Source organism: Schistocerca americana, chromosome X, assembly GCF_021461395.2.
Source record: "Schistocerca americana isolate TAMUIC-IGC-003095 chromosome X, iqSchAmer2.1, whole genome shotgun sequence".
Lineage (NCBI taxonomy): Eukaryota > Metazoa > Arthropoda > Insecta > Orthoptera > Acrididae > Schistocerca > Schistocerca americana.
This window is the reverse complement of record NC_060130.1, coordinates 444,628,573-444,653,442: the sequence shown is the minus strand read 5'-3', so window position 1 is coordinate 444,653,442 and position 24,870 is coordinate 444,628,573. Positions and strand designations below refer to the sequence as shown.

Sequence of the window (24,870 nt, the reverse complement as noted above, 5' to 3'; positions counted from 1 at the left end):
CAACTACTTGTTTTATCGTTTGTACAAATGTATAATTTTTGCCTTAAGCTATTTCCAAGAACTGCTATTTTTTCATTCAAACTCAGCACTACTTCCTGAGTTGATGTAGCAGTTATTAATTGATCAACTGACATACTATCATGTATTTATAATTACATTAACAGATATACTTGAAAATGCCTTAAGGAAAAAAATTGGACATTTATACTGAGAGTAAATTAATAAGTTGATAGTTGCTGGTAACTGTGAAGTAATTTCAATAATTTCTATCAACTGTAACTCATTTTCAATGAAACGTATTGAATACATACAACAAGTTTTGTACAAAGTTCTGAAAAAGTTACTGTATGTGTGAGTGCTGATGGAGACAATTGAAAACCACAGTTCACATAATCGAGGAGACCACCTATCTATCAGTGTGGACATAATTTTGTATGATGATCATGAGAAAGCACAAACAGTCTCTGGTGAAATTCTGTTTTTAAAAACCCTTGTCAGTTATTTTGATTCATCCTCCATGAGGAATGTCCATGCATTTTTAAAACATCATTTTCGTTTTGCTTATGTTGCATCTCCTTTTATTTTGCATAAGAAGCAACACAGTCTTCTTTTGTGTGCTGAATTTTATAGCTACTGTTGGATGTTTTTCGTGGTGTATTACATTTTACATTACATAGCTAGATAAACTGTAAAAAAATCTTGAAACAGAATAAACACAATTGTAGAATGAGATTAGCAACTATTGTAGAGGGGATTCAGAATTAATGAGTAGAATGTTATGAAGATTGTGGTTGCCTACTGTATACCGCATAATCATTTTTATAATATAATTTAATTATGTAGTTATGTATTACATTACTGAAATCTTACCTTGGAACCTGCAAGGAATACATTATACATATATTTTCTTCATTAATAGGTTCAGTGCGCTTCAAAATTGGATGTAGATAAAGCAGTTGAAGCAGCAAAAAATGCATTTGCAGGAGAGTGGTCCAAAATGAACGCACGGGATAGAGGAATTTTGCTGTATAGGTATGTATCCAGTCTTTTGTAAACTAATGGTATTGCAATGCTGAAACTATTATGTTGAAATCAATAACGTGATTTTGTGTTCTACATCAAGAGAGCCATTTTTTTCCAAATTTTATCTCAAACATAAATGCTGTGATGTAATTTTGCCACATTTATGATAAATTGACACCATATTTGTTGAAGCTGAACAAATCCGTACTTGACACTTTCTTTCCAGGTGTATGTATTTTTATTCTGTGCATTTTTTATTCTGTGGGTGTTACTAATGAAGTGGCAACAGATTTTTTGGGGTAAAAATAGGGCCCCAGCATTTTCAGTAGGCTTTTTAATTTTTTTGGTCTTCTAAGATCACTTTGTGAAGTTCTTACATTGTTTTTGAAAGCATTACTTGTTAGTAGCTTCTAAATTTTAAGACTCGCAAACTGTAAACATCACTACATTTTGTGGCACAATTCACTCTCTAAAAATTCAGCTGAGTGTCCGAGTCATCTGTTTTAGATATTATGATCTCTGATCCTACCCAAAAAAGTATTCGAATCAAAAGACCTGATTACATTGTGCCAAGACCTTACTGAATAAGAACTCACAACTGGCATGTAAATGCATAATTTAATTTGTCACTTTAACAGTGTTGTTGATCTTTTCAACGAGTTAAGAAAACAATCATCTGTGTATAATATTATTATTATTATTATTATTATTCACACATGGGCCCAATTAGTCACTCAATGTCGCTTTTGATGGTTGGCCTTCCTTTGTGTCCAGATTTGTTTCACCCTTTCAGAATGAAGTCTCTTTCCTTCATCAGACCATGGTGTTCCAGTTTATTTTCTAATTTCCCTCTGACGATCTTCTCAGTCAAATATCTTTTGTCTGAATGTTTTTCTATCTGTAACATCTGCCTGAGTTATACCAGCTACTTTAGGATCCTCCTTAATTGCAGCGATCCATTTAATTGGCTCAGTTTTGGCCTTACTTCTGTTTTCATGGAATCCCACTATTTGTTCTGTCAACCTAGTGGGTACCGTTCTTTTAATGTGCCCATAAAATTTAAATATTAATTTTTTCATGTCACCACGTATGTCTGTGTATTCATTTATTTTCTTATTACTTCTCAGCCTATAAGTTTCTCCATCAGTGCTTTTGAGGCCTAATATTTTCCCAATAATCTTTCTTTCCTTCTTTTGAATTTCTTCAATTCCCTCTTTCTATTTAAAATTAAAGTTTCTGCTTGATAAAGACATTTAGGTTTGATTACAGTGCTGTAATGGCTAAGTTTACTGAACTTATAAAGTGATTTTTTATTATAATATTTTGTGTTAATCTGAATAGAGTTGCCGTTTTTTGACAGCGAACTTCATTTGCAGCTTTTTCCAGGCCGTTTTCTTCTATGATTTTCCCCAAGTAATTAAATTGAGAAACCCTTTTTATTTTTCCATATTTCGTGTTCAAAAACCTTAGTGCTTGTTTGTTGTATGTTTTATATTCCATTTTTTCAAATGATATTTGTAGTCCTACTTTTTCCGCAGCTACTTCAAGAATTTAAATTTGTTTCTGAGCTGTGGTAATAACCCTAGTTAAAACTGCCAGATCATCTGCAAAGGTGAGGCAATCTGCTCTAATATTGCTTCTACCTAACTTGATTGATTGATCTATATTTTGACTTGACTTTTGCTCTCACCGTTCTGTAATTATCTTTTCCAAACACAGTTAAACAGTAATGAGGGGAGTTCATCTCCCTGTCTAACACCAGTCTTTACATAAAATGGTTCACAAATTTCTCCCATGAATTTAACTTTAGAGCTAGTGTCGGTTAACATTTCCTTAATCAGTATTAGAGCTTTATTATCTAGCCCTTGTTCCTTTAAAATTTGGAAAAGAGATTCACAATGAACTGAGTCATAGGCCTTTTTAAAATCCTCAAATGTACATACAATATTGTTACTAGAAATCCTCTGGTGCGTAATGATTAGTTTTAAATTAATAATTTGTTCCGAACAGGATCTGTTTGGTCTAAAGCATGCTTGGTATTCACCAATTTTAGGTTCTAACTGTTCTCGGGCTCAGTCAAGTTAACACTGTGAGAGAATTTGGTATGTGACCAGGAGAAGAAAGAATCCTCGGTAATTATTAGCATTGGTTCCATCCCCTTTTTTATGCAATGGATGAATTAGGGCAGTTTTCCAGTCCTCAGCTATTTTCTCAGTTAGCCATATATGCCCTATTAGTTGAGTGATCTCTTTTATAGTGTTAGGGCCAGCTGCTTTTAGTAGTACTGCCATTATACTAACTTCTCTGGATGCTTTGTTGTTTCTCTAAGTCTCTTAATTTGTTTAGTTATTCTGATTTTGTCAGGTTTGTAGACTTAGGGTTGGTGTTATTAGTTTGCTGTGGTTGGAATTTGTTTGCTGGTTCTGGACAGTTTAATAGTTTCTCAGAATAATTAGCAAGTACTTACAATTTTCCCAGTTGTTAGGAGCCAAACTGCCATTTTCATTTTTGAAGCAAAGACTTTGAGCTTGGTGACCAGTTAGTTTTGTTTTGAATGTTTTATAAAAGTTTCTTGCATTGTTCTTTTGGAAGTCTCTTTTGATTCCTAAAAGTTGGGAATTTGTGTAGTTTCTTTTAGTCTGTTGGATTAATTTAGATGTTTCTTTTTGTACAGTTAAAAAGGTGGTGTACTTATTTTCAGTTTTGTTACTATTCCAATTTTTGAATGCCTCATGCCTAGACTTAACAGCTGTTTTACAGTCCACATTCCACCAAGGGTGTTTTTGTTTCTTTTGAAGCAGAATTAAATTTTGTGCTGTTTCAATGAACTTTTCTTTTAGGCTTTGCTAATTGTTGGATTGTTTTTTTGTCAAGTTTGCTTGTTAGAGTTGGGGTTATTTCAGCAGTCAGATTTTGAGATAACATTTTTTGTTTTGAAGAGTTTTTTAGGTTGAAATTTTACTTTTATTAGCAGTAAATAATGGTCAGAATCAATATTAGCCCCTTTCCTAACTTGGAAATTTAAAATTTCTTTGTAGTTAGGGTATGAAATTGCTACACGATTGATTTTCAATTCCCTGGTAAATGTATTGGGTGCCCGCCAAAGTTTTTGTTTAAAAGCGTTCTTTTTAAAATGAGTTTTATCCATAGTGGATGCTGTTGAACTCTGACTGTTCCTTTATAGGTTGTAGAAAAATTTCCAGTACCAGTCACAATGTGACTGGTAGCGGAAATTTTTCTACAACCTTTTTAAAATGTGTTGACATGGTTTTAAGGTTAAAATTTTTACACGTTTCAACAAGTCTTTGGCCATTTTGGTTTGCCCATCTATGCACAGGAAATCCACCCACCGTTTCCATACATATTTTCTCTTTACCTAATTGAGTGTTAAAATCATGGTTTGAAGGAGTTTTCGATCTGATGCTTTCTAACGTTTCCCAAGCTTCATTAACTTTTTCAGGTTATGTACGGTTATCCTCATTGACTGGCATATGGGCATTAATTAAAGTGTATGCTTTACTTGCACATGTAAGAGAAATTCTCATTAGTCTATTATTAATGAGTTTTGTCTTCATTATTGAATTTAAAATATTTTTGGGGTCTGCAAAAGCAACTACCAGGTGTGGTGTATTATTAAGCATCCTTTTATCACTTTTATATTTAAAAAAAAGAAAAGAAAAAGAAAAAGAAAAATCCATGGTGGTACTGTCCGTCATTCGTGTTTCTTGAAGTGCCAAAATTGGAATCTTCTGTTCTTCTAATGTATCTCCCAATTTATGGAGTTTACTTATTTGCAAAAGTGTTTTATGTTCAGTGTTGCAAAAAATGTATTTGCTTTAGTTCTAAGTTGGCCTGAGGACTCTTGACTTCCTCTGTTGAATCTCATTGCATTTTAATCTGACCGCCCCAGAATCCAGAAGACCCGTTGTGCCAGTAATACTGACAGTAGATTGACCACCTGGGGTAATACTGTGATTATCAAAATTCTCCATGTTGATTGTATCTGGAATCAGGCAGGGTTGAGTAGACTCATTGAGTGAACTCAGAGTGTTAAGGCTGGAAGGGTTAGTTCCAGAATATAAATTTCAGCTGCACCACTGGTTAACAGACACTGACCACTTTACCTCTTGCTACAGGACAGATGCAAAGTGGATTTGGCTTTTTTGTGCCTTGGTCCAGGACTGCTTATTCTATATTCGCAGTTGTCTGCCGTATCTGATGGAACATTCACTATCCTCCACATGTGACCCGTCGAATACTCTATGCAAGGTCAGCATCATAGGCTTTTAGTTACAAAGTTTTGAAGCCATGTATGTTATTCTTATTACCTGTCAAAGACCTTAATAAATATTTTGAAGTTCATTATTTTGTCCTCCTAAATTTCCTACTGACCAACTTGGGTCTTATTAATGCTTAAGGCAAGGCATATCAAGTGGTTAAGGCACTGGAGTCCTATTCATGAGGGCCAAGTTCAGATCCATGTCTGGCCCTCCAAATTGTGTTTTTTGTGCTTTATGTAAATTGCTTAATGCAAAATCTGGGATGGTTCCTTTGAAAGGGCACAAGTGAGTCCTTTCCATCCTTCCTAATCTGATCTTATCCATCATCTATTCTGACCTTGTAAATGTTACATTAAACCTCAAACTTCCCTCTTTATTTCTTTTCCCATTTCAGTTTCCCTTGTTTCTTTGTTGTTTCCGGTCTTTTCATGTCCTCTTAATCACTCTGTATGTTGTCATGCTTTTTCTTCCATCTACACTTCTCCTGTTGTCTAGGTTTTCCTGTCTTGGAGTCGTTCAGTGTTTAATATCTTTTCTTCTAAAGAAATTTATTTTCATTATTTATAATTCTTGAAAATTATTTGTTAATAGTTCCCTCTTGACTTCTCTGATTCATGGTGTTGATTTATTATCCCAGAAATATTAGAATATTTATTTCATATCATTCTATGGCAATATTCAATGGACATCAACCTCCACTTTGTCATTATTTATTATTGTTTATGGTTATCCTAGAAGATTTCCTTGATAATTCTAATTTTGCAACATATTATTATTTTTCCTTCTTTCAAGCCCTGTTTTTCAAGCTGACAAATCATTCTTATAGACATATGAATGAACATTCCGCTCTGACCACTGTGTTATAGCAACTTAGTTTCATGTTGTCAGAGATGCATTTCTTATTCCAAATATTGACAATATCATGAAAAGGTTAGTTGTTACTCACCACATAGCAGAAATGCTGAATCGTAGATAGGCAAAATAGAAAGACTGTCAAACAAAGCTTTTGGCCAAACAGGCCTTCATCAGGACACACACACACACACACACACACACACACACACACACACACACACTCACTCTCTCTCTCTCTCTCTCTCTCTCTCTCTCTCTCTCTCACTCATTCAGCTTACACGTAAATACGCAAACACTTGGCTGAAAGCCTTGTTTGATGGTCTTTTTGTTGTGCCTATTTGCAACTCACCATCTCGGCTATGTGGTTAGTAACAACTGTCCTTTTCATAATACTATCATTATTCCATCCTGGATTTTCCATTGTTCGATTATTGTAAATATTCTTTCTTAAGTCACATACTACTTCCATTTGTCTGATACATTCTTCTGTTGAAAACTTCTGTAGCCAATTTTCTTCTGTTATTACTTCTAAGTATTTGAACAATCTGACCTTTTGTATTTTACCTCTTTCTACTTCTACTTATTTGAATTTGGGTTAAAAAATTCTTTATGTTTTTCGTGAATGTATTTGTATCTGAGAATCTGATTCTTGTTTTGTTAGCTATTATTTCAAAAATATTTAGTTGAAACCTTACTCCAGCAAGATTTTCTGACAGTAACATAAAAAAACAATTCACAAAAATAAGGTAACATACCTTACTTTTATTTGATTTTCTTCTTAGAATTAGTTGTTTAATTAAGTTATTTTGGAGTTGTGAGTTCCAGATTCACCAGCTGAAGAGTAAATGTGATAAAGTAAAGTCAAGTCATATGGCATTGTAGGCTGGGAGACCCCAAGGGGTAGGTTCAGTCGCTGAGTCGGAAATGGCTTTCTTCCAGTGCACATCGTGGCCCCTTTTGTTGCAGACACACTGAAGCACCAAAAAGCTGGGTATAGGCATGCATATTCAAATACAGAGATATGTAAACAGGCAGAATACGACACTGTGGTCGGCAATGCCTACATAAGACAAGTGTCTGGTGCAGTTGTTTGCTCAGTTACTGCTGCTACAGTAGCAGGTTATCAACATTTAAATGAGTTTGAACATACTGTTATAGTAGATGCATGAGTGATGGGACACAGTATCTCCAAGGTAGCGATGAAGTGGGAATTTTGCCATACGACCAGTTCACAAGTGTACTGAGAGTATCACGAATCCAGTAAAACATCAAATTTCTGACATCTCTCTGGCTGGTAAAAGATCCTGCAAGAACAGGAGCAATAATGACTGAAGTGAATCATTCAACATGACAGAAGTGCAACCCTTCCACAAATTGCTGCAGATTTCCATGCTGAGGCATCAACAAGTGTCAGTGTTCAAACCATTCAATGAAACGTCATCGATATGGGCTTCTGGAACCGAAGGCACACTCGTGTACCCTTGATGACTGCACAAAACAAAGCTTTACACCTCGCCTAGATCTGTTAGCACCGACATTGGACTGTTGAAGACTGGAAACATTTTGCCTGGTCGGACTAGTTGCATTCCAAATTGTATCGGATGGATGTGTATGGGTATGGAGACAACCTCACGAATGGATGAACCTTGCATGTTAGCAGGGGACTTTTCAAGCTGGTGGAGGCTCTGCAATGGTGTGAGGCATGTGCAGTTGGAGTGATATGGGACCCCTGATACGTCTAGACACGACTCTGACTCGTGACATATACGTAAGCATCCTGTCTGATCACCTGAATCCATTTATGTCCATTGTGCATTCCGATGGACTTGGGCAGTTCCAGCAGGAAAATGCGACACCCCACACATCCAGAAATGCTGCAGAGTGGCTCCAGGAACACTGTTTAGAGTTAAACACTTCCACTGCCCACCAAACTCCCCACACATGAAAATTACTGAGCATATCCTGGATGTCTTGCAACATGCTGTTCAGAAGATATCTCCACCCCCTCGTACTCTTACGGATTTATGGACAGCCCTACAGGATTCGTGGTGTCAGTTCCCTCCAGCGCTACTTGAGACATTAGTCAAGTCCATTCCACATCATGTTGTGGTACTTCTGCACGGCCGTGGGGGCCCTACACAATAGTTTAAGCAGGTATGCTAGTTTTTTTGCCTCTTCATTGTATGTGAGAGTTGTGCCATACTTGTATTTGCAGTGTATAGGTCTGTTTGTGTGTGTGTGTGTGTGTGTGTGTGTGTGTGTGTGTGTGTGTGTGTGTGTTTGTTGCTGCCGCCTCTGGATCACAGGGTCCAGCGTTCGATTCCTGGTTGAGTTAGGGATTTTCTCTGCCCAGGGACTGGGTGTCTGTGTTGTCCTCATTGTTTCTTCTTCATCATCATCATTATTCATGAGAGGCGACAGGAAGGGCATCTGGCCATCCCTTAAACTGTCCCCGCCAAATCCGTTCCTAACATTGCCGACCCTGCGGTGATTCAGGATATAGGCACAAGGAAATTGTGTTGTATGATGATGGGATGATGATGATGATGATGATGACGACGACGACGACGACGACGACGACGACGACGACGACGAGAGAGAGAGAGAGAGAGAGAGAGAGAGAGAGAGAGGAGAGTGTGAAACCTGGTGCTGACACGTAGCTCACTCCTCTCTAAGAGCATCAGGGGGACTGCCTGGCTTAATGTCTCCATCCAGTGGGTGGATCACTATCAAGTGTGTCATGTGCACTCACTTCAAACCTCTCCCCCTCTTGCTGGCTACATACTGGCAGTGAAAATTTTCCACCACCAGGATTACAACAGGCTTACCTCTGAATAAAGTGTACATTAGCAATCTTGGTTACAGAAGTAGGTAGTAAAGGTGATGAGCCATGGTTATGCATTAAATCGGTTTTATTTCAAGTAATCAACATGTTTATTCTAAATTTTAATTAAAATGCTCTGTTTATGGGGATTTCAGAGATGTTTGCTAATAATTCTCTGTGTATTGAGTCAAATGCTCTGTTGAAGTCAAATTAGATATAGTTTGGTTTTGCAGTTTAGAATTATATGGCAAATAATTGATTTCAAATTACATGTTTGTTCTCCTCATTATATTCCCTTTGTGAAGCAATCCTAATATTCTCCAAGTTGTTCATCTAAAGTTATTTCATTATTGCTTAGGGTAATCTATGAAGGTCTTTTGTATGTGAATGGAAAGTTTGACACCCTTCCATAATTGGTAACACTTTGCTTTTCTCATTTTGTATGAAGTAGATGGATTATGGCTATTATTTATACTTCTTTTGGACTTTTTTTTTGTTTGTATTTAAACTTTCCAAAGAACAAACAATATATGATTTGGAAACATTCTGGACTTTTATTGTTAATGAGTCTTTAGAATTCCATCCATCATTTTAAGACTTTTGGTGATAAATTCTCCTCAAAATAACATGGTATTGTTAAACATCCTAATTTTTCAATAGATCTTTTGATGTTTCTGTGCTTTGTTAGCTCTATCAATCCAGATTTTGTTCAAGGGATTTCCTTCTCTTCCTAGATATTTTCTGTCACAATCTGACACATTTCATTCCTTTTATTCTTAACTGATCCCAATGTTTTGTTTCCAGCTTTCTGGATTTGTACTTCTCATTATCCCTCAATTTTGTACTTTATTTGTCTCAGTTTCTTATTTTTAGTTTTATGGCATTTCACTTAAGCCCCCTGTTTGCATCATATCTTAACAATTTTTTCGATCTTATTTTTGAAAACGTATGGAAAAAGACAGATTATTAACCTCAGAAAGGTAGTGATCCATATGAAATTCACTATTTTAACAGATTGTAGCATATCCCATTGTTGACCTTCTTTTTATTGATTTCTCTTGTTTTTTCCCATTTATATGTGCATTACATTTGTAAGTGTGTATTATTTTAATTTCTAAGTGTCATTTTTGAAATAGGCAGTTTCTCTAATTTTGACTTAAATTATGGTATATTATTTACTTCGTTTTTATTTACTTAAAATGCAGTGTCAAACAGGAAATTTTTCCATTGATCTCACTGCAGATTTCGTTTGAAAATTTTGTATTATTTAGTATTTGTTACACTCTCATCTAAAGTCTAGTTTCTTGCACTGATATAAAATTGTGATATGATTTTGCTATAGGAGTAATTAATCTTATATTTGCTATCCAGTTTTTAGAACCTAATTAACATTTAACGTTACAAAATAATATTAATTTTTTGAATTTCAATGTAAGAAATATTCCAAATCACTCCAACTTGTCTTTACTTCAGATGTTAGTACTTCCCAGAATCTTAAGTGCATGTGTGTTACAAGATGTAATTTTAGAGTCTCCTATTAAGTTACTGTGGGGGTAATACTGTCTTTATGTGAACTTCCCATACTACGAATTGAAGTGGTACATTGTAAAATGTTGAAAAATTTAAGATTTCCAAAATAACACCACGTTGTGGGATTCAGTTTTCTGTGCACCCATCTAGATTCAGATTTTCCATGGTTTCATGAAGTCACTTAATGCAGATGATGGGATGGTTTCTTTGAAAATGGCAAACCACTTATCTTCCACATTCCTGTCCTATCCAAGCTTGCACACCATTTCTGATGACCTCACCAACATCATTTCTCTGCTACCATCCATACCTGGGAGGCATTCCCCAATCCACAACCTTAGGAGGTGCACGAAGGATGACTCGTAGCTCTACAAGGGCATTATAGTTCTTTATTAAACATTTGTTCTTATAAGATACTGGTGCTTTATTTTCAAGTCTACACATTTATTTGTTGAAAAGTCTCTCTCTCTCTCTCTCTCTCTCTCTCTCTCTCTCTCTCTCTCTCTCTGTAAATTACAAAATAAGTAATGGAGATGACCTTAGATTTTCTTCTTTCTTTGATAGGCTGGCAGATCTTATGGAAGAACACAAAGAGGAGCTTGCAACAATTGAATCAATAGATTCTGGGGCAGTTTACACTCTGGCTCTCAAAACACATGTTGGTATGTCAATTGAAACCTGGAGATATTTTGCTGGTTGGTGTGATAAAATACATGGAACTACAATCCCAATAAATCATGCAAGGCCAAACAGAAATCTCACATTCACGCGCAAAGAGCCGATAGGGTGAGTTTCATAGACTGCTTCATTTTTAAAATTATGTTAATAATAGAAGTCATAGTAATGATATTAATACTAATGAAAACTGAAAATTGTTTACTGTAATAACATTCATGAATTTCCCTGTTGTTGTTATGCCCTTGTGATTTTCTGCATCTCAATAAAACACTGTTCAGTTAATTAACTTTCTGCTGACTTTTTGAAATTTTGAGTACTTCAATCAGCCATTTAAGATTTTACTCTCAAAATTGTGTGTTTGTCTTTTCTTCACAATATTAAAGTGTTTCAACTACATAAACATCTTTTTTTTTTAATTTAGTGTGTGTGGCTTGATAACACCATGGAATTATCCACTTATGATGCTGTCTTGGAAAATGGCAGCCTGTTTAGCAGCTGGTAATACAGTAGTGATGAAACCTGCACAAGTGTCACCTTTAACAGCACTGAAATTTGCAGAACTGTCTATTAAAGCAGGCATCCCTCCAGGTGTAATAAATATATTGCCTGGTGCAGGTAAGCCAAATTATGTTGTGTTAAATGTTATCATATAAAAGTAAATAAGACTATACCCATTTCATAAGGTATCAGAGTAAGAAAAGATGCTTCATTAGAGGCATTCTTGTGATAAAGCAACTGACTACTTTTGCTGTTGAAGTAGGTGGACATAGTAGCATCTGATTAGCAGTTTTCTTTGACAATTAACTTTATGTAGACTATTGTGCATAATATCTCTTCTGTTTTAAGGTCTGGAGCTAATATAACAAGTGTCCAATATTATAAATCTTTAGAAGCTGTCAGAAATGGGTTGAAATTAGCTTGAGCCCCGCTCTTCTGAAGCATGACACTCAACTAAAGTCTCAAGAAACTCTTCTTTCTTTGTAGAGTAGTGTTTCATTAATAGGGTTGTTTGAGCTATATTGGCATATTTGAAACCACAGGTTGTTTGCATCTCAGTAAGTGTGAAAGCAAACTGAAAGTGATTGATTGAATTACATTTGTTAGTGTATATGAAATGCTTCTTCCACTCCTTTACCTTGTTATAATAATTTTGGTTAAAGTAAAGTATTGTGGAACATACGGGAATAATGGAAACAGCTACTTTTACGACAAGCAACAACTTGCATACAGATAAATCATGGATGATACATAGGGCATACATCTCATAGTTACTCACTTGTAGCTTTCAAACTTCCACTCTTTCTACTCACCCCCCCCCCCTTACCCCTTCACACACACACACACACACACACACACACACACACACACACACACAACTAATGCTGATCTTCATGGCAATAATAGACATTAACAAATGATCATCAGGGCAGGCAGTTTTGAAGGAAGAGTGAAGGAGTGTGGCAGGAGAGAGTGAGGAAGGTATGGAGATCAGGAGGTGTAGGAAAATGTTGGGAGCATGAAAGGGGATAACCGATGGCTCTCAGTGGCAGTGATGAAACTGTGGATCAGAAATGGTAATGATCACGAAACTGAGTGAGTCATGCGTGAGACAGAGAAGAAGAGTGAGTACAGTTTTAATATTCCCATCTATGGGCAATATTGACAATAGTTCAGAGGCACTACATATTGTGGTTGACAAACACCACTAGGGGAAGGTGTAGCATATCACATGGGCTGAGCCACTCACACCAACAAGTCCAGGAGGCAACTGTGATTCAGTTCTAGTACCGTCTATTGCATGAACTGCTATCAATCATGCCATTCTGCTTGTTGGATTCGACCCTGCATTGCACTTGGACTTCCTTGTTCTCGTATTTGGCTTTTATTCAGTGTTTTACTTTCAACAAACTTGGCTTTGTTATGTATTATGCATCCATGTCAGGAGCAGACAGAATACTGATGATGAGTTCTTCCCCTATCATGCTTTTGGTTACACACTCACACCTAGTGCCAGTGTTATAGATCCCAAAATTCTGGAATATTGACAGTAACAACTGTCACTGCAACAGCAGTACCAGGAACTATGCAAAAACAACAAGAACAGCATGTGGTTCTCTCGCAGCTCATATATCAGCAGCAACAGTGATGTCAGTCAGTGGTCATGGTAATGTCCCCACCTGTCTTTGGAGAGCTGGAAAGTCTTCCTCCATAATTTTGAACTGTACTGTTTTGCTTATTGCAGTTCTGGTAGGCACAAAAGTACACTGCTCTTGTCTTCTAGTAGGCATTATCTTAAGGTAACAGACAGTACCAGTCTTATAGGACTCTCATACGATTACGACTAGACTGTTGGTGCACAGTGTATGGATCAGTGAGAACTGGAGGTCATTGACACTATCCACCATGAGGGGATCTGGCTAGGATGCAGGATGAACCCCATTCCCAGTCTCTGTGCTGAGGCTGGGGAACGACCACTCACCATCCAGCAGCAGCTCCTTGTGGTGCATCAGGCATATAAGTTCCTTGCTGCTTAAAGTTCACTGGCATTCCATCCTGTTGCCCGTCCACCTATGGAACACCTTTTTTTCCAATTATCCATGAGCAACAAGGCCTTTTGGGATCCGTGTGAAGCATGTGTTGGAGTCACCTGGTATGGCGAAAGTTCAGACCCATATCAAGGGATGGAAATGACTGCCAACATGGTTGTTACAGAGGCCCAGATTAATTTTAGATTTAGTGCAGTACAGGAAAGGCTGCATTCCTGCATCTGTTTTTAATACCAAATTTTCCATCATTTAAATGAGCATCGCAACTATTAAACTGTATTCACAGGTGAGACAAAGTAGGGGGACTCTGTTGGTTGCTCAGCTGTCTTCACTTGTCATGTCATCAAGATCTGAGTGCTCAAGAATTTATAATGTTTGATGTAGAATTGCACACAATTGAGAGGGCACTGGAGCAGGTGAAATGTGTTGCAGCTGCTAAATGCCTCCTCTGTATCAGCTCTCGGAGTGCCCTTTATTCTCTGTAACACTTGCACCCAGTAGATAAAGTAGTCCAGAATATCCACTAACAAAAGCTGGGAAAGGAGGTGACTTTTTGATGGATGCCAGGGCAAATGAGTATTAAATGAAATGAAATGGCAGATGTAGCAGCCAATGAGGTGTGTCATGATAGCCAGATAGCCCAGTTTGCCTTTCCCTATTTGCTGTCATCTCACTGCTGAGGTAGAGAGACGTGCATACATCTACATCTACATCTACATACATACTCTGCAATCCACCATACGGTGCGTGGCGGAGGGTACCTCGTACCACAACTAGCATCTTCTCTCCCTGTTCCACTCCCAAACAGAATGAGGGAAAAATGACTGCCTATATTCCTCTGTACGAGACCTAATCTCTCTTATCTTATCTTATCTTTGTGGTCTTTCCGCGAAATGTAAGTTGGTGGCAATAAAATTGTGCTGCAGTCAGCCTCAAATGCTGGTTCTCTAAATTTCCTTAGTAGCGATTCACGAAAAGAGTGCCTCCTTTCCTCTAGAGACTCCCACCCGAGTTCCTGAAGCATTTCCGTAACACTCGCGTGATGATCAGACCTACCAGTAACAAATCTAGCAGCCCGCCTCTGAATTGCTTCAATGTCCTCCCTCAATCTGACCTGATAGGGATCCCAGTACTCAAGAATAGGTCGTATTAGTGTTTTATAAGCGGTCTCCTTTACAGATGAACCACATCTTCCCAAAATTCTACTAATGAACCGAAGACGACTATCTGCCTTCCCCACAACTGCCATTACATGCTTGTCCCACTTCATATCACTCTGAAATGTTATGCCCAAATATTTAATCGATGTGACTGTGTCAAGTGCTACACCACTAATGGAGTATTCAAACATTACAGGATTCTTTTTCATATTCATCTGCATTAATTTACATTTATCTATATTTAGAGTTAGCTGCCATTCTTTACACAAATCACAAATCCTGTCCAAGTCATCTTGTATCCTGCTACAGTCACTCAACGATGACACCTTCCCATACACCACAGCATCATCAGCAAACAGCCACACATTGCTATCCACCCTATCCAAAAGATCATTTATGTAGATAGAAAACAACAGCGGACCTACCACACTTCCCTGGGGCACTCCAGATGATACCCTCACCTCCAATGAATACTCACCATCGAGGACAACGTACTGGATTCTATTACTTAAGAAGTCTTCGAGCCACTCACATACTTGGGAACCAATCCCAGGTGCTCGTACCTTAGTCAGGAGTCTGCAGTGGGGCACCGAGTCAAACGCATTCTGGAAGTCAAGGAATATGGCATCTGTCTGATACCCTTCATCCATGGTTCGCAAGATATCATGTGAAAAAAGGGTGAGCTGCTATTCGCAGGAGCGATGCTTTCTAAAGCCGTGCTGATGCATGGACAGCAACTTCTCTGTCTCGAGGAAATTCATTATATTCGAACTGAGAATATGTTCAAGAATCCTGCAACAAACCGATGTTAAGGATATTGGTCTGTAATTTTGAGGATCCGTCCTTCTACCCTTCTTATATACAGGTGTCACCTGCACTTTTTTCCAGTCGCTCGGGACTTTACGTTGGGCAAGAGATTCACAATAAATGCAAGCTAAGTAAGGAGCCAATGCATTAGAGTACTCTCTGTAAAACCAAATTGGAATCCCATCAGGACCTGGCAATTTATTTATTTTCAACCCATTCAGCTGCTTCACAACCCCAGGTATGTCTATCACTATGTCCTCCATACGGGAATCTGTACGAGACTCAAACGGCGGTATGTTTGTATGATCCTCCTGTGTGAAAGGTTTCTCAAATGCTAAATTTAAAATTTCAGCTTTCGTTTTGCTGTCTTCCGTTGCCAGGCCAGACTGATCAGTGAGTGACTGGATGGAAGCCTTTGACCCGCTTACCAATTTTACATAAGACCAGAATTTCCTTGGGTTTTCAGCAAGATCTTTTGCTAAGGTTTGACGGTGGTAGTGGTTGAATGCTTTGCGCATCGCTCTTTTTACAGCAGCACGAATCTCTACTAACTTTTGTCTGTCCTCATTCTCCCGATCTTTCTTGTACCACGAGTGCAGCTGCCTTTGCTTCCTGAGCATTCTCTGAATTGCGCTGTTAAACAACAGTGGGTCTTTTCCGTAGATGGGAAGAAGAGTGGTTGGAAGTGATAGTCAATAAGCTGCACTTGTTAAAATCTATTATTTGGCCATAGTGTACCTCCTTTCAGCCATGCAGAGGGAATGAGGTCCTTCTCACTCATCTTAACATAGGACACAGCCGTGTGACGCATGGCTTCTTGCTTCAGTGAGAGGACCCTCGAGTGTGTGATGCTTCTGGCACACAGATCATGATGCACCTCATTGTAATAGACCCTATTTTATATTCAGACAAGAGAGCAGCAGCTCATTTGCCAACAGATTTTTCCCTTTATTTTAAATGACAATGACATGAATATAGTGCATATTTTAATGTTTTGTGAAATGTCTGAATAATTTCCTAAAATTTAGGGAGAAGTTTTTAACGTGTTATCAGAGTGGCTAGCTCAGCCTTGTTTTTTTTTTGTATGAAAAAGCTTTGACCATGTATCGATACTAACCGTGGTGACATGCTTAAAATTGCAAAATCTTTTTAGGCTTCTTCTGAAGCTCGAAATTCTTTCACAAATGGTGTGAAAGTGTCAACAGTAGTTCCTCGCCATTGTAAACACCAATCAGTTGACAATTCCGCTTGACCCTCATCTTTTCTTGCCCTTAAGTTTCACCCAAGTTGATGAACATCTGGATTGCCAGCATATTGTGAGAGACTTAAATACGTAGTCGTGCTGCTCCTTTTGCAGCAGTGAATGACTCTCTTTTTTTTTTTTTAAAAATGGTAGCCTGGTGGATAAGAATGCCCTCCCTCCTCAGCATTGTTACATGCTACACACAAGTTGAAAAAACTCCAGTCCTGCCCTGACTGCGGTAGCTGACATTCAAGATGCAGCTGTACACACTGTCCTGTGGGCTGTTGGACCTGTGGTAAGCGGGACCACCTTGCAGCAGTGTGTCAACAGATGTCCACCAGTCACATACTCAGCCATGAGATGAGGATGGCATATCAGCCCACACGGTCATGGCTGCAGAGCATGTGGCTCCCCTACTGCCACAGGAGCTTATGCTGGCCAACACTTCCTGGCCGGGACTGTAAAATATCAGTTGCACACTGGCACTGCCATGTCAATAATCAATGAGGATACATATCAGAAGCTCAGGTCTCCTTTGCTGCAAAGAGCCTGGTGTTGTGTCGTGTCTTACTGCTGCACAAACATTCCTCTTCTTGGAGAGCTGTCACTGGCATCTGTGTGCTAGCTCAGATGCACTTACCAGTTTTGGTTTCGAAATAGTTTCAATTCAGTGTCTGAAATGGTGCCTTCTTCTGCCTGTGACACTTTGTGCAATTTGTACAAAGAGATTTTTGAATCAACACTTGGGTGTGTGCATAGTTTTACTGCTCGCAACTCTGTGAAGCCTTCAGCATTGCCAAAATTTTGTAGAGCTCACCAGCTACCATTTGTGATCGGAGAGGTTCTTCAAGCATATCCCCATTTTCAACCAGTCGGTGTGTGTTATTTGTGGTTGTCCTTAAGAAACCTAGTGAGTCTTCAGGCATTTGTGCTAATTTTAAGTCATCCATAAATGCCCAGTCCAGCAGTGGTCTCTGTTTTATGCCCCACATGCAGATTTTGTTAACTAAACTGGCTGGGCACCATCACTTTTCAGAGATAGATCTAAAGGATGTGTTTATACAGCTGTAGCTTGATGAGGTGTCAGGTCAGCTGCTAGTCTTAAATATGCCATTCGGCTTACACAGGTACAATTGCTTACCTTTTGAAGTTGTTAGTGGACCTTCCATTTTACAAAAGTATTTAGAACAAGTGATAAAAGGTATTCTACACTTGTTATGAGGCCATTCTGCCATTGTTATGAGGCCAACGCATGTGGAACAGCTCAGCAACCTCGAATCTCTCTTCAGATGGCTCCAGGAAAGTGGCTTTCACTGTCAATTGGAAAAGTGAGATTTCCTTGGCCCCAGTATCAAATAACTGGGGCACATTCTTTGTTGCGAGGGTATCGTGCACACGTGACCACGTCAATAAGATCACTGATATGCTGACCCCTACTAACCTTAAACAGCTGCAGTTGTTCCTGTGTAAAATTATCCACTATGCCTAATTTATTTCACACCCTCCAATTCAGAAGTGCAAAAAGGACATTAAATTTGTGTGGTTCGCCACCTGTCAATATGCTTTTAGTGTCTTAAGGGCAGTCTTAAGATGTTGCTGTGTATGATACCATATAACTGGGCCTGCATCGACACTTACAGTGGGCATGCGGAATTGTGGCAGTTTTGTCTCATAAGTTGGCAGATGGGTCTGAACAGGCCAAAATGTTGACCACAGCAGAGCTCTTTAGTGACCATTCAAAGGGTCAAGAAATTTCATGTGTTTTTGTTTGGCAGGAATTTCACCTGTTGACTGATCACAAAACCTAGATTTCATTGTATGGGCATCACTCTAAGCTTCTGGAAAAGACTGCGCAGCACCTGCAGCACTCAGTATGGTTTTTTAGTGGGTACCACCATGAAATCTGCTTTCACCCCACCATCCAACACGCCAACATGGACTCACTGTCCTGCCTCCTTCTAGATCCTGATGCAGAATTCAATCACCAGGAGGGATTTGAGGTCATCCATATCTTGGTACACAAGTGGCAATGTATAGGATTCAGATGGCGATGGGGTCAAGCTGAGATTTTTCAGGTCTCTGTGGTTGGAAACAGTACAGAATAACTTGGATGTCAGGCGAAGGAGGTGGATATGGTGATAAGGAAATGAGATCCTGAGTTTGCTTACTGGTCTGATTTTCATTGCTTCTTCACGTATTTAGTGTAAAACACAGAAGAGGCTTACTAAATTTTCCAGTCAGCTACCAAAACACATGACCATCCTGGCCCATAATTTTATTAGGATTCAGGTATACGAAGTAACATATGGTACTACAGACTACAAACGATTTATCTAATTGAACCCTTCGGTTCAAGCACTTGCCACAATGAAAGTGACATACAGACATAGGTACATGTAGACTAATAGACATTGAAAACTAACAATCCTAGTTCAGAGATACATACAGGCAAGCTTTGAAAGTCCATAGTGTGCAAACTCAATTGAGTATAATGCTCACTTACATAGTATCTGCTGGAAACCACTGCCCATCAGAGGCTGCTGTTTAGAACTCTTCTCTATCTGGAACTCTGCCTTGCTTATCATTTGTGGACCTCTATATACAGCAGTTGGACCTCTTTGCATGTAGATGGTACATGACTGTGCCACCTTTTACCTTCAATCCATAATACGCAAGTGTGAAATCAGCTGTTTCTCAATGTCCCTGACCTCCAACTTAATTGATGAAAGTGGCTTGCACTGTACATCTGTATTTAAGTTACAAGGCTTACTCCTAATATTCATACTTACATTATTTTTCTTCTTTTTTTTTCCCTAGCACTCTCCATGATTCAGTCACCACAATAAGTATACGCTGAGTTAGTGGGAAAAAAACCCACTGTGGTTTAATAATAAAATCAGGAAAATGATGAGGAAGCAGAGATTGTTACACACTCAGTTAAAACAAGAATGTGGCAAGATCAGTGGGCAAAACTTGGTTGAAATTCATGCGTCTCTAAAACGATCGATGCACACAGCGTACGTCTTCCATCATCATACTTCAGTGCAAGATCTTGCCAAGAATGCGAGAAAATTCTGGTCCTTGTCAAAGGCTTCTGTCCAGTCATTAAGGAAAAGGAAAGCTAAAGTTTGAAATTTTGCATTTAAGAAATCATTTATGTAGGAGGATCTTATAAACCTACCTTTGTTTGACCATCGCACAGACTCCTGTATGGAGGACATAGTAATAGGCATCCTGGCTTAAAGAAGCAGCTACAAGAGTTGTAAACAAATGAGTTGCTAGCTCCAGATTAAATACCACTTCTGTTTTACAGATAGTACGATGTGGCATTGGCTCATTACTTAGCTTGCATTTATTGTGAATCTTGTACCCAATACAAAGTCCTTAGTGATTAGAAAAAAGTGTAGATGACACACTTAAATAAGAAGAGTGAAAGAATGGGCCCACAAAATTACTGATCAATATCCTGAACAACAGTTTGCCGCAGAATTATTGAACATATTCTGATTTCAAAATTAATAAATTTCCTTGAGAAAAAGAGTTTCTGTCCACAAATTAAAATAGATTTAGAAAGCTTCACTCATGCAAAACTCAGCTTACCCTTTTCTCACATGTCATAAACAAGAGCACGAGCATACAGAGTAGGTTCCCAGATATGTGATTGGCTCAAAGACTTTTGAGGTACTAGAGCACAGTATGTTGTTCTCAATGGCGAGTGTTCATAAGAGACATGGTTATCGTCAGAAGTGTCCCAGGGAACTGCGGTGGGACCACTCTTATTCTAAATATACAAAAATGATCTGACAGACAGGGTAAGCAGCAATCTGTGACTGTTTGATGATGATGCTGTAGTTTACAGGAAAGTATCATCATTAAGTAGGAGGATACAAGATGATGTGGACATAATTTCTAGTTGGTGTGAAGAGTGGCAGCTTGCTCTAATGTAGAAAAATCCATGTTAATGCAGATGAGTAGGGAAAACAATCCCATAATGTTTGAATACAGCATTAGTAATATGGTGCTTGACATAATCTTGTCGATTAAATATCTAGATTTAATGTTGAAAAGCAATATGAAATTGAATGAGCATGTAAGGGTGGTAGTAGGGAAGGCAAATGGTTGACTATGGTTAATTGAGAGAATTTTAGGAAAGTGTACCTCATCTGTAAAGGAGACAGCAGACAAACTATTGTGCCCCATTCTTGGATCCTCACCAGGTCAGATTAAAGGAAGACATCAAAGCAATTCAAAGGTATGTTGCTAGATTTGTTACTGGTAGTTTTGATCAGCATGCAAGTTTCATGAACTCAAAGGAGAATCTCTGGAGGGAAAATGACTTTGCTTTTGTGAGACACTGTTGAGAAAATTTAGGCAACCAGCATTTGAGGCTGATGCCTCAGTGACAAAATTTGTGTGATGTAAATCCTATGGAACACATCTAGGTCGCTATTGGATGTTGTCACTGCGTACGCAAACCAGCAGCCCATTATTTACGTGAATTACATGACCTGTGCATAGACATGTAATGCCCCACACATCTACGGACCTACTAACAAACTGTTGGATCCCTGATATGCAGAATCAGTGATGTATTTCATTCCAAAGATGGGCAAACAGGCTATTAAGCAGCTGGTCATAATGTTTTGGCTCATCAGTGTATGTCTAGGCAAAATCTTACACCTGGGTCATCTACAGGGATATGAGTTGTGGGGTTTGGGGTTGAACCTGGAGCAGTGTAGGGCTGGACTAGGATATTACTCAGGTTGGGCAATCAGTGGAATACCACTTTGGGAGGTAAGCAGAGGATTTTGGGTAGAATACTTCTCATTTCATGGCAAAGTATTGTCAGTAGAGAGGCCAATATCAACATCAAGAAGGTAAGTCTGTTGAGCTGGTGAGTGATAAGTTCCTCACCTCAGTGCAGAGACATGCCGTTAGAATGCTTGTTTTTGTGAAGTTAAAAGGCATCTGGTCTCATCGCTCATCAAACTGTGAAGCAGATACTCAGGAATCAGCAGAATGTAACCTAAGTCATTTGGATTCATGGTGAGTTTCTGGCAATGTCAGGCATGAAGGTAAAGTGCCAGAAATGAAATAATTCATCATTGGAATTTGCTTCAGATGCTCAGAAAGATTTTAATGTTAAGTGAGTACAAAAAAATCTTGTACTACAGATTGCATTTTACAATGCTTTAAATTTGACATTTGACCCATGGCCTTATTGTTCTGTTTGTTGCATCAGGGACACTGTAGCAGGCAGGATGTTGTTCCTGTATAAAATTTTCATCTGTTGTAAAACACTGTTACTAGGAAGGACACAGCATATTATCTTGCATGGAAAGTCACTAATGGATGTGGAAGACATTTTAGGTGTGCCCTAAGGAAGTGTGTTAAGACCTGTGCTGTTCATGTTGTATATTAATGGTCTTACAGACCATACTAATAGTAACCTCAGACTTTTGGCAGGTGATGAATTTCTCTGTAATAAAGAGTTGTCTGATAAAGGCTGCACAAATATTCAGTTAGATCTGTAAGATTTCAAAGTGGTGCAAAGATTGGCAGCTTGCTTTAAATGTTCAGTAATGTAACAGTTTGTACTTCACAAAACAAAACAAAATATAGTGTCCTATTGCTACAATATCAATTAGTCACATAAATCAGTCAGCTTGTAGAAATATGTGGGTGTAACAATTTTCAGGGGAGTGATCATATAGACTCAGTTGTAGGTAACGCAGATGGCTGATTTCAGTATGTTGGTAGGGTTGATTTGAGTTGAACAGGGAGATGAAAACAGCTGTCCTAGCTTACTATTGCTCACACTGAAACAGGGTTCATTGTGCCTTTTCAATCCCTATAGTTCTAGTAAAGCCAACCAGTACCCTCAAAGAGTAGGTGGAGACCCTTTAGTGTTTGTTTATGAGACATGATTTTTTCAGGATCTGGAGACCTGAATATTTTGTCTTTTGGTCCCCAAACCTTCACATTGGAAGATTAGGTGTGGTGCAGTTTCATCAACCTCACCACACAGCCTACACATAAGAGCTTCTTTCTGCACATCCATCATGAGTAGGTGTTATTAAAGTTCCCATGGCCAGTCATTAGTTGTACCATGAGTTTATTCTGTCTTCTGTCCAAGTCCAGGATTACAGAACTTCTCCTAAAACATGGCTTTGGCATCATTGGCTTGCCATGTTTTTGTTTTTGGATTATAGTCCAATATTCTATGTGCAGCCTTCTGATACAGTTTTGTAATTTTGCTTTAACCATCACCTCAGTAATGATTAGGGCAGGTTAAGGTCCAATAATTGGAGTCATTGCACCAGTCCTGGCCAGCCTATCCACTTGTTCATCGCCACTGATTTCTGAGTGACCAGAGTCCCGCAGCAGGTTTACCTCATTGCTTTTTGCTAGTCTTACAAGGGCTTCATGACATTGTGTAACGATCTTTACTCTCATAGATTGTTACAGTGTTTGATAGGGATTTTAGAGCTGCTTGGCTGTCTGAATAAATGTAGATGCTATGATCTTTTTGATGCCTACGCAAATTCTCTCTTCCCCGCACACCCTGATAGTAGATATTTTCACCTGGAATACCGTGGAGAGCTTCCCTAGAGAGATTGCACTCTGCTGTGTATACCTCAGTCCTAGGGTCTCCATCTATGTTTAATCTGTCAGTAAACCAGACTATGTCTCCTGCTCAGTGTCATGGTTCATTCTTCCCCTGCTCCCTAGTTCAAATTATTACATAGAAAGGTTTATTGAAGCAGCTGTCATTTCCCTGACCATTTCTGTATTCTAAGAGGGCCAATACCCAATTAAAAGGGAAACTGGTTTATTACAAAAGGTCTGTTGATGACACAGTCATGTGGTTCAATGGTACAGTAGATGAAATAAAATCGTTTGCAACTGCCATGAGTAACATGGACCCCAATATCAAATTCACTGTTGAGTGTCAGACAGAATTCTCTGTGCAACCCTACACAGTGCAAACTGGCTTACTTCAGGCCCATGTTAAACCATATAAATAGACTTCCCCTTAGTTCATCTGCTAAGGAGAAAGAAATTAATAATATCAAAACTGCAGATAAAAATAATGATTGTAAACCACAAATAATTGACAACCTGTACAATAAAATTAAAGATAGTAAATCACCTGCATTAAATTTACGACCAGCAGTAGATAAGGAACTATTTTCATACATTCCCTTCCTAGGCACAGTCTCATATCAAATTGCCAATCTTTTCTGAAGGACAGGAGTCCAAATATGTTTCCACGGCAGTGACACTGTGTAACATAAGATTATCCACAGCACCAAAACCACCAGCCTATGCCTAGAAAAATCAGGAATTTACAAAATTATTTGTGACAATTACCCTAGCTTTTATCATGAACAGACTGGCAAAAGCTTCAGTACAAGATATCATGAATACATTAATACCTCTAGACTAAAAAATTTAAATAAATCTGCAATAGCCACTCACTTGAATTAATATGGACACTGTGTTTCTAACATTAATGACAACTTACAGATATTACATACATTTTCTAAACAATTTCCTTGGGCTGTTCACAGAAATCAAACTCAAGCTGCACACCTAACAGTCACACCGCTGCAGTTTGATACTAGTATATAATTGTATAGATATAAACGACCCCAATGAAAAAATGTGTTGCTCTCATCCCACCCTCCAACTTTGTAATTTTATATTTCCTGCAGTTAACTGTAATGATAATCAAATGTCGGTATACATAAATGTGTGCACATGTGTGTCTACTTTACAATATGCAATTGGTTGGCTTTGAAGTATTTCATCAATAATTTCCACAGGGGAAAAAAACTACTGAAAGCAATTTGTCGTACAGTCTTTTAATAATAAGTTTACTCTTAGAGTTCAAACATTTTTATGTTATTAACATGTTACA

At 38.4% G+C, this 24,870-nt stretch overlaps 1 protein-coding gene across 1 annotated transcript in view; it reads left to right on the top strand.

The window, feature by feature from the left end:
- Nucleotides 1–24,870, top strand: part of LOC124555480 (cytosolic 10-formyltetrahydrofolate dehydrogenase) — a 178,702-nt gene that overhangs the window by 119,134 nt on the left and 34,698 nt on the right. Inside the window, exons 9-11 of the mRNA XM_047129404.1 lie at nucleotides 920–1,032; nucleotides 11,077–11,298; nucleotides 11,612–11,805. Coding sequence (XP_046985360.1) covers nucleotides 920–1,032; nucleotides 11,077–11,298; nucleotides 11,612–11,805 — 529 coding nt within the window. The remainder of the gene's footprint in view (nucleotides 1–919; nucleotides 1,033–11,076; nucleotides 11,299–11,611; nucleotides 11,806–24,870) is intronic.